The 16,777-nt window shown below is 37.6% G+C and overlaps 1 protein-coding gene across 2 annotated transcripts in view; it reads right to left on the bottom strand.

Annotated features, from left to right (window-relative positions):
• Positions 1-560: 560 nt before the first annotated feature.
• The window catches only part of DHRSX (dehydrogenase/reductase X-linked), a 485,177-nt gene continuing 468,960 nt past the window's right edge, over positions 561-16,777 (bottom strand). For both annotated transcript variants that reach the window (XM_043992090.1, XM_043992088.1), the window contains one exon: positions 561-1,234. In XM_043992090.1, coding sequence (XP_043848025.1) covers positions 1,031-1,234 — 204 coding nt within the window. In that variant the 3' untranslated portion in view covers positions 561-1,030. The remainder of the gene's footprint in view (positions 1,235-16,777) is intronic.

Genomic DNA, 16,777 nt, shown 5'->3' with positions numbered 1-16,777 from the left:
TTTTTCCAGTGGGAGGATTAATTGGGGTGGGAAAGAAAGAAAAATAAATGCATGTTAATTTTTAACAAAAGAAAAAAGAATGAATGAGGTTTATCCTGTGTCAGATGTGCTTCCTAAGAGCATGTTCTTAGCTAAGAACTCTAGTTCTCAGTAACATCCTAGTACTACACTGGTTGCACAATGGCTCTTGGCAGTTAGGAAGCCACAAGAAAACCTTTACTGTACTTCTTGAGTAAAGCAACATAATGGAGTTGGCCTCACATAGTTCTCTAGTGTAGAAACCCACAGCCAATGGAAATTGTGTGTATTTGGTCAAAGTCATGCCTATAGGCACAATGGTCACTTATTATTTGAGTAAAACAAAACAAAACAAAAGAGAAAGTGCTAATAAAAATTGTAAGCTTCCCAACAGTCCAAACAAGATCTATCCTTATTAAAATGTATCTAAGATAGATGTTCAGATGACCCATCTCACCATTACCCTATTATTCATGAGGCAAATCAATCTCTTCCTTTGAGATGACCAAGAGAAAAATAAATCACACACCTATATCAGAGACTTGTTATTACAGATTATTTAATGACAACTTGAAACATTATGAATACAAAATATGTTATTGGCTTGGGTATCAGATCCTACCCAGTTCCGTGTGAGGATTCTTTCTCCCACTCTGGTTTTCATGCATTGGCAAGAGAACTAGAGGAAGGCACCTAGCACAGTGGATGGAATGTTTCCCTCCCTCCCCCCAACCATGGATCCCTTGGTAGATCTGCAGATTTATTGGAGAACATTGACAAGAATTGCACAGGATGGGCAGGCAAGGATGGAGTGGCTGTAGCCACCATGACAAAATTAAAAATACATTAAAAATTGAAGAAATCAGGGGACTTATTGGCAGAGTGGCACTCATTAATCTTTAGGGCAAAGCCACAAGGTCCATATGAAAAATACAATTTTACAGGGTCAGCATACACTGTGTTTGAAATACATGAGACTATGGAGATTTACTCGATTCCAAAGAGGAGACAATTAGGTTGAGATGACTTTGTTGATCACATTAGGTATTCCGACCATCTTGCAACTTTCTGCCCAGAGCTTCTTCTGTAGGTCCTCATCATAGGTTACATTAGAAGATTTAATGATTTTCTCATGACAAAGGTAACGCCCACCAACTCCTTCTAGCTCTGGTGCAACCGCTGCATAGATAGATGTGATTGCCCCTTCATCTGGAGTCTGTGGGAGGGGAAAAAAAACAACAAAAAACTAAAGATGAAAATGGTCAACTTTCAGAGTATTGGTCACAATAGCACTAGTAAACAACCAAGATGCTAGACTGGATGATAGAATAAAAACCATAGATTCTTGGAACTGGGAGGGTCTTTAAAGGCAAGTCTCTTCATTTGAGAAATGATAAAACAGACCCAGAGAGATTAAGTGAGTTGCCATAGGTCCCCATGGTTAAGGGCTAAGTCAGGATAGGAATCCATGTCTTCTTACTTGTGGTCTAGCAATTAACTAATAATACAGTTGTTTTTTAAATAAATTTATGGTTCTGATGCAGGGCTGGTAGCCTGTGATAAGAAGTTCTTTGGTGAAAGCATCATTATTAATGTTAGTTTTCTCTGGAGCATATGCATACATTAATAAATCTCCCAGTGGTATGTTTCTCACATGTTGGGTTAATACATTCCAGTAAGCAAACAAAGAATTTTAAAATCCCTAGTGTAATTATCAATTTTTACAACTCTTTATTAAGGAGAAAAGCTTATTAATTTCACTTGAAGCAGATGAGTGCTCAGCCTATTTAAACTAACAACATTTTTCAATGAGATGAAATATCAAGACATCAAAAAGGTCCTGCTTTGAATATAACATGGCAAGTTACAATTGCGAATTCACCTTTTTTACCGCTTGTAATTGTCCATCAAGTTGAAAGGTAAAATTAAAAAAAATTAGAAATATCTTGCTGGAAAATAAGAATATATTAGAATTTGAAAACTATCTATTCCCCATCTCTAATCCCCTCACCGAATACTGCAAAAGATTGTTTTAGGACCATTACTTATACCTCTACTATACTGTGTTTTTTAATTCTAATTTGTCATACCCAGCATAGATGCTTTTAGGAAACCTAGAGATGTTCATAGAAAAAGCAAGCCTACTAATAATACTCCAGGTAATTGGCCTTTTAATACAGCCACATTTTATTTCATATGAGGAATTTAGTCATGTGTTCTCACTCCCATTGGAATGGAAGTTCTTTGAGGCCAGGCATGTCCAACCTGTAATCCCAGCCTGCTGCTGCTGGATCCCTTGAGTTCAAGATTTCTGACACCACCAATACCAACTGCTAATTAACTGCCACCAATCAGCAGGTAAGACTATGAGTCCTGGGAATAGCATCATACCTCAGACAACCTGTGCTGCTTCCAGACCAGTCCTCACAGCAGTCCCTGCAGGAAACTACTATAAGCAACCATTCCTGCAACTGCTATAGTCCTGCACCCTCAAAAGTGCTACTGAAGACACTAAAAAGAATGTTCTTACCACTCAAGCTGTTGGCATGCTCAAATGGTTCAACATATTATTTTATCCGTGGTAATGACATTAAAGAAGATACTTTATGATCTGCTTTGCTGCTTTATCCTAAAGACCTTGGTACCTTTCCACATAGCTTGTAGCTAAAATGTCCAATAGGTATTTTCTCCATCATTAGAAGAGCTCCAGGGGGCAGCTAGGTGGTGCAGTGGATAAAGCACCAGCCCTGGATTCAGGACAACCTGAGTTCAAATCCAGCCTCAGACACTTGACACTAGCTGTGTGACTCTGGACAAATCACTTAACCATTGGAAGAAGAAGAAGAAGAAGAAGAAGAAGAAGAAGAAGAAGAAGAAGAAGAAGAAGGAGAAGAAGAAGAAGAACAAGAAGAAGAAGAAGAAGAAGAAGAAGAAGAAGAAGAAGAAGAAGAAGAAGAAGAAGAGAGAAGGAGGAGGAGGAGGAGGAGGAGGAGGAGGAGGAGGAGGAGGAGGAGGAGGAGGAGGAGGAGGAGGAGGAGGAGGAGGAGGAGGAGGAGGAGGAGGAGGAGGAGGAGGAGGAGGAGGAGGAGGAGGAGGAGGAGGAGGAGGAGGAGGAGGAGGAGGAGGAAGAGCAGTTCCTTGGGATCAGTTTGTCTATGCTTTTCTGTTTGTTTTTCCAGCATTTAACACAATGATTTGTGCCTTTTTAATGCTTAATATATGCATTTCATTCATTCATTCACTTCCTTTCTTTCTTCATGGTACTAGAGTATATGTCGACTCTCTGTTATACTGGAAAGGACTCTTAGGTACATATGATTAGTTTCTCACCTATAATATCAAGGGCAGAAATTCTTTGCTTAACCAAGTTACAAAGGATTTAGAAGCTTCTAGAAAGGAAGATTGTGATAATGGGTGAGGGTTGGGGTGGGAAAGATGTATACAGCAAAGGAGTAGAATGAAGAACCAGGAACAAGAAAGGAGTAACTTGAACAGAGCCTGTTACCAGAAAGGCTGGGTCCAGGAAAACATGTTGTTATGGACTAGGAGTCTCTTCCTTCTCTAAAGTCTTATTCTGATGTCTCATTGTATGATGAAGAAGATGGTTCTTTATTGGATTTTTAACAGAAGAGGAAGTCTTCTCTAGGAAGTCATACTAAGATGCAAAGATTTAAAGTACAGGTCAACGATGGATCTCTGACCTTCAAAGACCAGCCTATCTAAGTTTAAAAAGAAAAGGAAATCACCAGAAATTCGGCTGCCAGGATAACTGTTTTAGCCACTGAAATTCATGAAATAATTCATGAAATGTGGGGAATTTGTGATCCAGTAGAATACAAGTCCATTAAGGGCAGAGATTTTTTCATTTTTGTCTTTTTGCTTAATACAAACAGATAGTAGGTGCATAAAAATTACTTATTGAATTGAACTGATTCTGTTTTGATGGAAGGGGTGGGATTGAGCCTAATGAAATGACTGGTTTTTCATAATCCAAACAATATAGTCTCTGGGAAAGAACATTGGACTCACTCCAATGTCCAATCTATGCTACAGACGGGAAGAAAGTGGTTGAAGCCATCCTGTCAGAAAAAGAGGCATAAGGACATTGGAGAAGACAAGTTGACAAGCTCAGGAGACTTTTCTTGATAACTTAAGAAAACAGATTTGCTATATTTGAAGAATTCACTTTATTTATATGAGCAGGATGGAGTTACGCATGCTATAGTCAGAATTTTAGCTTTTGCAATGAATATGCAAATCTTCTCAACAAAATACAAAATTGCAAGTAGCATGCTTCTTGTCAACATTAAATAATCTAAGAACTAGAGAGATTAATTTATTCTGTTTGCTCTAGTAACTGGAACAAATTCCCTCCTTAACCTATGTCTCAGAGAGAGTCCCTCTCTTCCTTTAAAGAAGTAGCTCAAGCACTATCTTCTGAAATTAAGTTTATGGAGAGTAGTGATTGTTCTTGTACTTGTATCTCCAGTGTCTAGGATAGTGAAAGGTACATAATTTAAAAAAATATTTGTTGATTACTTGATTGATCGACTTTAACAAGGGAAGCAGAGAGATTTAAAGTTTAATCTTCTCTCAATAAAAATAAACTCTAAAATGGATATTATAATTTTCTCTAAAAATTTTACTCAAGAACTTAAAATTGAACTGGAATAAATTTAAAAATAGAAACCAGCAAGGCTCTCTTTCTTTAATCTCATAATGCCACTGGACAGCTATGGTGTAAATGCTACATTTTTATAGTTGTATCAATAAGAGGATTTTTCTTCCTTATAAATACTTTATCTCTACCTTCCAAAAATATCTGTAATACACACAGTACCAGACTTTGATAAGATTTCTATGAAAGGGATACTCAAGCTAAAATGCCATTCAATTTCCTTTCCTGTTACTGGACCCACGTTTCTGAGGGGTATAAGGTGAGTAAAACATGCTGCTTTCTCTTGGAAGTAAAATATTTCTGGGATTGGGGTGAAAGCAAAGCAGGTACATGGGAGGTGAATTATCCTCTTTCAGAGACTCAAATTGAACTTTTTGGAAGCTCTCATTTAATACTTGTAATATTTTCTCTTCAATAAATATATTACCTTGAAGCAGGCATCTTTTCCTCACCAATATATGGGCTCAATTACATTTAAGGAAGCCACAATTAATTCTGAAAAGATACATTTCTTTTACCTTCAAAATGCCAGAAAAAGTTGCCAGATTGTGCCAGGATTCATTCTCAACATTAGGTTAGTTAGGGAAGTTTCATTTCTCTCTAGTCCAGGTTTTTTCTGACTCCTGACCATTCTATTACAAATGTTTTTTGCCCCATGCTTGGGCAAGTCACTTGACTTCTTTGTTACCTAGGCAACTCTACTATAAATTGTAGAACAGGGGTCAAGATAAAGGGAATTTCCTCACTGGGAGTTCTTTATACCAATTTGTAAAGTTATGATAATGTAGGTACACACTTCTACTTAATCCACTGCACCACCTTGCTGCCCCCACTGTTTTGTTTTTAAATGAGTGAAAACAACCTTTGGATTTCCAAATAATGCAGAAGTTATTTTTCTGAAAATAGAGACTTACCAAATGCTCTCTTTCTCCTATCCAAGGGATTTTCTTGGGTTGGGAGCAGGGAGAAAGTACTTTTTTAGTATCATCATAACTTTGCAAATCAAGATTAGTTTAGATCCTTCAATTCGTATATATGTTAAACCAAACCTACCAATGCATAAGAATTTCTGTACTTTTCTTTTGTTAATATCTCTTCTTTGATTTTCTATTAAACTAGCCTAGCTCAAATTATAAGAAAAACAAACCTATAAGTTCCCATTTGCCTGAAGAAATATTATACTAGTAATTAAAAAAGCAGATAAATAGATTTGCTGCTAATTAATATAGTGAAGTTTTTGTATGCTAGGTCTTTTGTAGGCATGCAAGCATTTCCTAACCTAGATTTAAGTTAAGAAAAATAATTGAGTAGCATCTTCTCTAGGGTACTCTCTCCTTAATTTGCATTTGTGGGCTGGGTCCCCTAAGAGAACATCTACCCTGGTTTCAAGGTATTCTATAATTCCTAAACTATATAGCTCATAAGCTCCCAGATACATGTTTACATCTAAAAGTTAGCCAAAGAACACAATTATCTGTATGTATAGTTTTTGTTTTTGTTTTTTACTGAAATGGAATTTCATGAATGGTAGTAACAAAACACTCCTTCCCCCAACCTAAGACACACTCTACCACAAATTCACACAGCATCAGTGAGAATAGTGGGCATACATACATATAAAAATAGAGACTGAACCTGTGGGTTCACTGCTGTAATAAACTTAAAGGTGAAAAAAAGTGCCTCAACCAACAAAGAGCAGCATCTTCCCTGAAACTTTAAGTGTTGCCTAAAACACTGAGATTGTAAGTGATTTGCCCAAGGTCACACAGAATTTCTTTGTATCCTCAAATGCTCAAGCAGAGTGCTTGGCAGACAGTAAGTTCTTTGTAAATAGCTGTTGACGGATTTATAGACAGCATGTATCAGATACAGGATTTCAGTCCAGTTCTTCTTGGCTTTGAGATCAGTTCTTTACCTGTTCCATGCTAACTTTCCTTTAATTATAATACACACATGCACACACATATATCACAATATATAGACATATACATACACTCACATGTATGTAGTACATATTCACATATATATATAAATAACACATATACATACATTCAATATATATTAAAGGTCTTTTGTTAATTATCAGTCATATTTCTAAGAACGAGGGAACCTTTCCTGACCACAAGTTAAAGGGCCATAGATAAAAGTGTTCATATGGAAAATCATTCATGGTCTCTGATAAGTGTGCAGATAAGAATATCTTCCCAGAGACCTAAGTCCAAGGTTTCTGAAAACCAAGAACTAATATAAAATTAAATGCAAGCTTGGCCTTGGACCCTGCCCCCACCTAAGCCTCAAAGGATATAGATTTTTGAGGGAAGAAGGAAACTAACAAAAACATAGTAGACCATAGGAGTAGGCAAGGTCTATATGAGGGAAGACAAAGACTTCATCCTTAGGTTTCTGCTTTCTTCATGTACCTTCCTTTCAAGAGTTAGTGCTTACAATACAATTCTTAATTATTAATTCTGCAGTCAATAGTGGGCTTAAAGCCAGACACCATGAAAGCCTGAAGGAATATAACCCCCTGATAAAAAAAAAATGATGCTCAGATTTTGTGTTCCTGTACTTTTCATGAGACCAAGGACCTTGAAAAATTCTTCAGATATGTAATTTTTTGGTGTGGGGGGGCACTGTCTTGCAAAAAAAAAGCTCCCATTTAGAAAATATATGCTTCTAAATGATGGGGAAAATGAACAGGAAAGTCTCATCATCTCGCTAGGTCTGAACCTTGAATTTAGGGTCTCTTTCCAGGAGCTATTTTAAGCAAAATGATTATAAAAGCAATCTTCATCTTTGGCACTTGTCCTCTATTCTTTTCCTTGTTCTCCCCCTTCTTAGATTATTCTCCTTTCCTCTTCCTGTGTCTCTTTCCTCACAAAACACCTTTATTATCTGCCTAACAACAATCTACACAATAGTGTCCATTGACAATGTTTAAGGTGATATTTCAATCATGGACATTTACATTTTTTTGGGGGCAGAGCTATGAGGGTTAAGTGACTTGCCTAGGGTCACACAGCTAGTAAATGTCAATCAAGTGTCTGAGTTCAGATTTGAACTCAGGTCCTCTTGAATCCAGTCCCAGTGCTTTATCCACTGTACCACCTAGCTGTCCCCAGGAAAGTTATATTTTAATGGGAAACTCTAGAAGACTAAAAAAGCATTCAAGATTTAAGAGTCTTTAAGTCTTCTTAAAAGTGTTTTTTTTTTAAACAGTGAAATTAACGAGCTAAGATTGTACTAAGGGAACTATTTCTGGAAAAGAGATCTGAGTCAAATCCCCTTCAAAGGACAGTATATAAGTATGAATAGGCAGTTGCCTGTTCATAAGGTAGGTCCTGTCTAACACTCAAAGAATTGCATGTAACACCCACTGGAGATAGGGGCTTTCTTTGAGAGTATGGACAAGCGCATCCACTGCAGAATATTTCAGGTAACCTAGACATTGTAATGAATATCTAAATACAATCTTCTTAAAAGAATAAAGAACATAGAGAATAGAACCCAGTCATTTCTTTTTGTGACATATTCTTTTTGGAATGTAATATTAACAATGTTTTCTTCTTCCCAGACTCCCCCACTCCTCACACCAAATCTTTGGAATGAACATCTAAATTGATACTAAGAATTGTTCATATAGCAGATATTTATTTTAAATGGAATTAACATAATTCATTCCATGTTATGGTAGATTTAAATGCTGGAATATATTCAAAGCTGTCATGTTTAATTCAGCAGTCTAAGTATGAAAATAAGCCTCCGCTTCACCCCAATACAAGATGGCATCCAAATGGACTGCTTTGATTTTTAAAGGGTGCAACATCTGCTTCCTCTAATGGCTTACAATCCCTTCCTTTTGTTTTTTTTTCAAATATGATTCAATCAGTAAATAAATCAAAGGAAAAATAATTAAAACCACGATCCTTTTTGAAAATGCTCTCATTTTGGCATTCTGCTTTGCATCATGTCGGATCAATGTTCAGTTCAGTATCAGCATGGTGAGTTCTTTCAAAACCCTGCAAGTCTTGGGCACCTCATACAGAAAAAGCCCACAGAATCATGAATGTTTAATTTGCTTTAGCACTAAAGCTGCCACTGCACCAAGATTTTCCAATTAATAATAATTTTAAAAGCACTGGCAGAGTAGCCTTTTCCCAAATTATTTTTCACAGCCATTTAATTTGTTAGAAGCACATGAATGCTTAGTCAGCTAGATCCTTTGAGGGCAGAATTTCTCAAGCTTTTTTTGATCCATATATCATTTTTGTGGGGCCACAAAATCTCTGATGAACCATGCTTATCTATTCTCAGTGGGCATAACAAGTAATCCTATGTGCCTCAGCAGAATTAATGGAAAGAAATGGGAGAGTGAAAGTGGGGAAAAGAGGGGAAGGGAATGGTAAAAGAGGGAAAAGGAAAGGACAGGTGAAGTCAGAAAGGATGAGAGCTGAGAAGAGGTCATTGGCTTTAGCAGGTAAAGAAACAAATCACTGATATTATTGGAGAGGGCAGTTTCAAAATATGTTGGGGTCAGAAATCCAATTATAACTGAGAAATAGGTGGCTGGTGAGGAAGGGCTAGCAGCAGGCGTAGACAAATTCTTTCTAATGTCTCTGTTTCAATCTACTCTTTTCTGTATCCTTTAAGAAATGGTGCCTTTTACCCCTCAGTGAAAAGGAAGAAATTTAATCTTGTAGCTTGAGGGAATAACAGGGTGAAGGTTTGTTGTTGCTGTTGTCATTTTGTGTGTGTGTGTGTGTGTGTGTGTGTGTGTGTGTGTTTTAAATGAGGAAGACCTAGGAGTGTTTGTAGATAGTATCAGAGTTAGGAGAAAGTGAGAGCTTGAAGATGAGAGAAAGAGAAGTAATTACTGATTAGGCAAACTATGGGAAGGGGTAGGATCAAGGATACAAGCTGAAGGCTTGGCCTTAACAAGAACAAAAAAAAAATGCCATCACCTTAGAAACTGATGCAAAGGAAGAACAGTTAGATAAAGATTTAGAAGGGTTTTAAGAAGTAGGACAAAGAGAGGTCACAATACATGCCTCTTAGAAAAGAGGCAAAATCATCTACTTAGAGAATAGGGTTGTGTGATCCTCCCTATGCTAAGAGATTTTAATATTCATGTAGATTCACCTAGATTCTTCTGCAAATTCCCTACTCTCCCAATTCCTTAGCCTCTTTAAATTTTATGATTTACTTCTTCATTCTTCAGCCACATATAGGAATGGTCACACACTAGATCTCACAATTATTCAGATATGTATTGTGTCCCTAATTAGAAATCAAGACATTCCCCTAACCATAACCTTCTCATTCAACTTTTCCCTATGTTTCACCTCAGGTAAACCCATTCTTTGTCCTCACTGAGACTTCCATTTCCTACTCCCCTTTTCCTCCCCTCAGTACTTTTTCAAGTCATTACCCTAGATTCTGAATTCTCTTTCCTCCTTCTCCATCCTCGACCCAATAGTAAGATGCTTTGCTATAGGTAGTCCCTAGACCTATTACCACTAATTTCTTGCCAAACCTTAGCCCTTGGACTACTCCCAACATCCTTTTCCTTTTACCATGATGACTACATTACAAAGCACAATCAACACAAAGTCATCCTTAAAAAGGAGCCAATGCCTTGACCATGTTGGCTTCTTCCCAAAGTCGTTCTTTTCCTCCAGGGACCCCTCCTTGAAAAGAATTAGGAACCATGAGTGTCCCCCCTCAACCCTGAAAGCAAGAAGAACTTGGCTTTCTCATTTCCCACACTCTTCTCCACACAGGCATTGAGCATCAAGTTATCACTCTTCATGAGTGAGGAATACCTGCAGATGGTCCTGAGTCCTAGGGCATATTGATAATGTTTGACAATCCTGGACTTTCTACCTCTGCTAAGGAGTGTGTGTGTGTGTGTGCGCGTGCACATGTGTGCATGCATGTGTGTGTGTGAGATGTTTTCTCATATTTCTTCTTTGGGGTTGTGCTTGTTCTTTGCAATTCTGCACAGGGATTATTTTCTGATACAAATTGCATCCCTTTCAGAGAAAAGAACCCTTTCTTAGCAATTTAACTGGCATATTTGGTTAACAAAATGTTGCAAGGGCCTAGCATATTAAATAGTCATAACTCTAATTTGGTTCAAACTTCTCACTTGTAATAGTTTTTGCCAATATACCTACAACTTATGACATGGGATAGCTCTTAATGCAATTATTATCACACAGAGGAAGATAAACAGGGCTGGCACAATGCCCCTTTAGTAAAGTTTGTGCTTGGTTTTCCCACTTTCCTCTTGTCCCTTTCTCTTCTCTCAGTTGCATTATGTCCTTAGGCCCTTGCTTCTCTTTCTGGTTACCTACATCATATTGCTTTCTAAACCTTTCCCCTAATCAAACCAGGGGAAAAAAAGATCTAATGGCACTGTTTACTTTTACTGAAACACACTCAAAACAATGTTTTGCCTTGCTCAGCTTCAGTATTGGCATTTATTAGGCTTTTGGCTCCACTTAAGGACTTCCAGGCAACGGCTTCCAATAATTTCCAGTATGTCAGATGGGGTTGGGAGAAAGATTCGCCTTACTTTTAAAAGGTGGAGTGCTGGGAGTTGGAGAACAGGAACAATAGGGAATTTGTTTTGTTTGCATATCTGTTACAAGAAATTTGTTTTTCTTGTCTTTTACAATGCGGTGGAGGTAGGAGGGAGAGAAAACAGATTTTTGTTATTTTTTTAGAGATATCTCTGTGTGTGTGTGTGTAATATACATGTGAAATATTACATTCACTTTCTTTTTTTTTTTCCATGACATTTATTTTGTTTGTTTGAGGTTTTTGCGGGGCAATGGGGGTTAAGTGACTTGCCCAGGGTCACACAGCTAGTAAGTGTCAAGGGTCTGAGGCTGGATTTGAACTCATGTCCTCCTGAATCCAGGGTATCCACTGCGCCACCTAGCTGCTCCTTTTACATTCACTTTCAGTTGAAATCACTGTATTATTAATTTTACTTAACTATTTTACTTTGTGGGAATAGTCTGTGTATATAATGTAAAAAGAAAATACTTCAATAAAACTTTTAAAAATTTAAAAAAGGAACAGAAGGGGCCCTAATTGTGCCCACTTCCATTACTCTCTCTTTGTTCCCTCTTGTCTGTCTGTGTCAGTCTCACAAAAATAGAGGGACCCAAGGCACACTCCTCCTGAACCATGAAAACTAGGTGCTCCGTCACCTTTGTACAGTGGTTTCTAGGCCTCCCTTGAGCAGGAAAACCACAGTATGATAAGCCTTCTGTTCCCTGAGCCTTCCCTGGCTTGGGGTGTGACAGAAAGGGAACAACTACTCCAGTCTTGTCAAGTGCAGGGGCAGGGGGCACTTAAGGTAGAACTAGAAGGGTTTGGAATTGTATGTCCTGGGATGCACTCATTACAATATATGGGAGAAAAAGTGGTGGCTTAGGGTCAAGAGAACTTCAGCTATTGAAGAATATGATCCCAAAACTTTTTTCAATATGTGTGTGGATCACATATACATGTCTGAAAATATGGGGTGTGGACATTAAGCTTATGGTGATGATAATTAATTATACCATTCCTGACATCATGAAAAGTATTGACATTGATAATGGTTTATAGATCCTGAAGAACTGGCAAATTAAAAAAAAAGAACAACATATATAGTCTATAGATTTCTTGTATGCAATATGAGAGACAGCATAGTATAATGGATACAGAGCTGATCTTAGAGTCAGGAAGGCCTGGATTCAAATCCAGTTCCTGACAGCTTGTTTTACATGCTCTACCCCTGACTTCCCAGACTTATCATGATATAGGAGCTTCTTCAACCTGAAAATTCAATCCACTCCTGGACTTCTTGCCCTGGAAGTACACTTGACCCATACAGATTCTTACTTTGACTGTCAGGTTCCTCCCAGGACTTCCTTGTTAAAGGAAGTTTCCAGGCCAGTCAGTTCTTTATTCCTGTATGCTCCACTTATGACTCTCTGGATTTCTTCTCTCATTAAAATATAAGTTCCTTGAGGGCAGGAACTGTCTTTCTTTGTGTTTGTATTTATATTCCTAGCACCCAGCACAGTGCCTGGTGCATAGTAAGAACTTAAATGCTTGGGGGCAGCTAGGTGGTACAGTGGATAGATCACCAGCCCTGGATTCAGGAGGACCTGAGTTCAAATCCGGCCTCAAACACTTGACACTTATTAGCTGTGTGACCCTGGGCAAGTCACTTAACCCTCATTGCCTTGTATAAAACATAACAAAACAAAAACAAAACTTAAATGCTTAGTGACTTCTTCACTTGATTGGGCCAGTCATTCAACCTTTTAAAGCCTCAGAAAATTCTCTAAGAGTATAAACTGCAAAGGAATTCTGATTTGAATTTGTAGGAGATTCCTCATTGGAGAGCATTAGAACAATGAAATAAGCATATGCGTCCCTGTGTGTGAAAATATACATATATCTGTATATATGTATACACATATATATCTGTAGTCATGACTATTCCTATGAAATCCTTAAAATTTATTCCTGGTTACAATATATAGCAGTATAATAGTGATCTTGTTCACTTTGATTGAGATAACAAAAATCCACAGGAAATCGATGGGAATCTTCCCTAAAGTTATCCATCCTAAAACATGGGCTTATCATTTTAAAATAAATTGCTAAAGGTAACCATCATAACAACTTCATCTCAATTTAATTAACATTTATTAACATCCTAGGGATACAAAAGGCAAAGATGAAGCAATCTTTCCCCTCAAAGAATTACATTCTACTGGGAGGATACATCATAAGTAGATACAAAGTATACACATGCAAAGTATATACATGCACATGCAGATACACACAAGCTCAGTTACCAGGTAGAACATGAGATATGCTTTGAAGTAAGCTAGAGATACTAAGAAATGAAGGGTAAAGAGGGAGTCCATTCCAGGAATGGAAAATCAACTGTTTAAAGGTATGGAAGAATGAGATGAAATACCATGTACAAAGAATCTGTCATCACAGTGACTTGCCCAGAATTCATGAAGAGGAGTAAAATATAGTAAGACTGGAAAAGGAGGAGGGAGCCATTTTGTAAATAGGTTTCAAGTGGCAGACTCAGAAGGTAGGATTTTGTCTTATAGGGAATAGGAAACCAGTTTGGTTTTTGAGGAGACAAGTGATACTTGCATGCCTCATTTTGTAAGAAGGTGTTGGGCTCATTTTCCCCTAATTTTAAAAATATGCTATATCAGAGCTTCTGGTTACTCCCACCATCCCACATTTTATTGATAAGGTCTTTATTAAGAAAGAACATGGCAGAGTAGAAGATGGGGTTCAAATGTCTCCTTTGACATATACTAGTGGGGGGCAGCTAGGTGGCGCAGTGGATAAAGCGCCAGCTTTGGATTCAGGAGGACCTGAGTTCAAATCCGGCCTCAGACACTTGACACTTACTAGCTGTGTGACCTTGGGCAAGTCACTTAACCCTCACTGCCCCACCAAAAAACCCCAAAAAAACCAACAACAAAAAATACTTATTTGGGGCAGCTAGATGGCGCAGTGGATAAAGCACCAGCCCTGGATTCAGGAGTACCTGAGTTCAAATCCGGCCTCAGACACTTAACACTTACTAGCTGTGTGACCCTGGGCAAGTCACTTAATCCCAATTGCCTCACTAAAAAGAAAAAACAAAAAAAAACCCAAAAAAGACATATACTAGCTATATGACTCTAAGTTGATGACTTAACCTCTCAATGCCCTAGGAGGCACTTCTCTGAATTTGGAGATTGTTTCTCACTGGGAGTTCCTTATGTCAATGCCATCACAGATCTGGTTGTCCCTAAAGGTTTTATATAGGCTATATTTCTGATGCCATCATACCCTGTCCAGATTGTTGAAAAGACTGATACTAAGCTTTATATATTGAATTCAATTCCACAAACATTTATTAAACATGACAGAAAGCATGTTAGGCAATAAAGATACAAAGAAAAGATAAAAAGAGAGAGAATGATTCTTGCCTTGAGGGGGTGCTGCTATTCTACTGTAAAAAAAAACAAAACACATACAAGGATAATTAAATATAAAATATATACAAAGTAATTCCCGAGGGCAGGAAGTACCTACAACTATCCAAGTAACAGCCTGCAAGTCATAGAAAGTTAGTGTTGAAAGAACTTGGGAGGTCAGGACCAACTCTAATTTTCCAGATGAGAAAGCTATGGCTGAAAGGAAGGAAGTACTTTGCCCAGCATCACTGTTAACAGCAGAGCTGGAAGTAGAACTAGTTGTACAGTATTTGATCTACATAGAACATCTGACCTGTGTCAGTACAGCTCAAGGTAAGTTGCTATAGTCTCTGATTTATCTTCATAATATATACCAGAGGGGCAGCTAGGTGGCGCAGTGGATAGAGCACCGGCCCTGGATTCAGTAGGACCTGAGTTCAAATCCGGCCTCAGACGCTTAACACTTACTAGCTGTGTGACCCTGGGCAAGTCACTTAACCCCAATTGCCTCACTAATGTTAAGGGTTAAAATTCTAGCTAGTCTGTCTAAAATATCTAATGAGTGGTCGCCAATAAATTATAAGCTTTAGCAAGAGTTAGACTTTTAAGCATTTATTAAGGAGAATAAGAATTTGGTAAAGAGAGAGAGAAAGGCCTAGATTCCTATCTATTAAAGGGAGAGCACATTTCTAGCTCCGCTCTCCGCCAGAGTCCAGAGGAAAGAGAGCGAGACTGAGCGCCAGTCTCTTCCTTCCTCCTCCCACTAGCCCGCGTCACTTCCTGACTCCTGGTCTTGCCCTCAAAGACCTTCCCTTCATGGGCAGAACTCCTCTACAGTAAGTATCCAGCAGGTGGCGTTATTCCAATCGTTACAGTCCCCCCTGTTGTTCCTCAAGAAACAAAATGTTTCCTTGACGGAACACTAAAAAAAAAATAATAATAATGTATACCAGAAACCACAAGAACCTCAGTCTATAATTTCCTCCACTGTAATCAATATAACTTGAAAACATCCAACTACAAGCAGAGAAGCTAAAGATTGCAATTATGACTACATTGTCGCTGGAGATGATTTAAACAGCAAAATAGTGAAATGCTTCACAGTGCTGATATTAGGCTTGGATTGCAAGGTCATAAAGGTCAAGGATGTTTAACTTGTTTTGAATGGAATCTACCACAATGCTTTTTGATAATGAGTTGTCTGAGAAGTGAATCCTAATGACAGCTATAAAGAAGTTATTGTAATTTTTTCCATATCCCTTTTCATGCAGTGGTCTCAAAGAGCTTTACTTGTATTAGTTCTCCAGATCAATGCTGTTATTCCTTTGAAAATGAGGAAACTGATGCACAAAGGTTTTCTATAGGCCAAAGGCAATATTGGAATTAAGAGTCAGAATTTCTCAATTATTTTCTCCTCATGGTATTTAGTCACTGTCTTTTTTTTTTTTTAGCTAAATATAATGCCAACTGCATTTGGAGATATTATCTTTTCTATCAAACCCACATACATAAAGACTTCCCACATTTTCTTTTGTCATCAGTTTAGATGGGTGTGGTAATTCCTTCCTTTCTTTTGCTTTATTCATTTACCTACAAGATTATCTTACCTGAGTGTTACCTCTAGGCTCACAACAGCTATTTTTGGATAATAAGTCTATGGACAAATAAAGCTAATTGAATGATAAACATTGTCTTTTAAAAGTTAAGATACTACCTTAAATATTCTTAGAAATGAGCTCCTAATGTACAAATGCCATGCGATCTCATAGAAAATCTGGCCATTTCCAAGGAAGACAAGGTAGAGGAGATTAAATTTTATTTTGACAAAGATGTTTCCATAGCAAATTTTATTCCTTTCAGGGTGTATATGAAGTTGTGCAGCCTTGTTTACAGAGAAATGGATGCAAAAAGAAGTGTTTCTTTTTTTTAAAAAGAAGTATTTCTTAACCAAATTTAGCATGTCCTCTAAAAAGGATAAATAATATGTATTTAGCCTATTATCTTTTAATTGAAAAAAGATTATTTATGTCAGGTTTAATAAAAGAACAAATTCACAGTCATTTGCAAAAATTTTCAA

Source organism: Dromiciops gliroides, chromosome 3 (assembly GCF_019393635.1).
Source record: "Dromiciops gliroides isolate mDroGli1 chromosome 3, mDroGli1.pri, whole genome shotgun sequence".
Classification (NCBI taxonomy): domain Eukaryota; kingdom Metazoa; phylum Chordata; class Mammalia; order Microbiotheria; family Microbiotheriidae; genus Dromiciops; species Dromiciops gliroides.
Note: the sequence above shows the minus strand (reverse complement) of the source record. Positions and strands in the feature narration are given on the sequence as shown.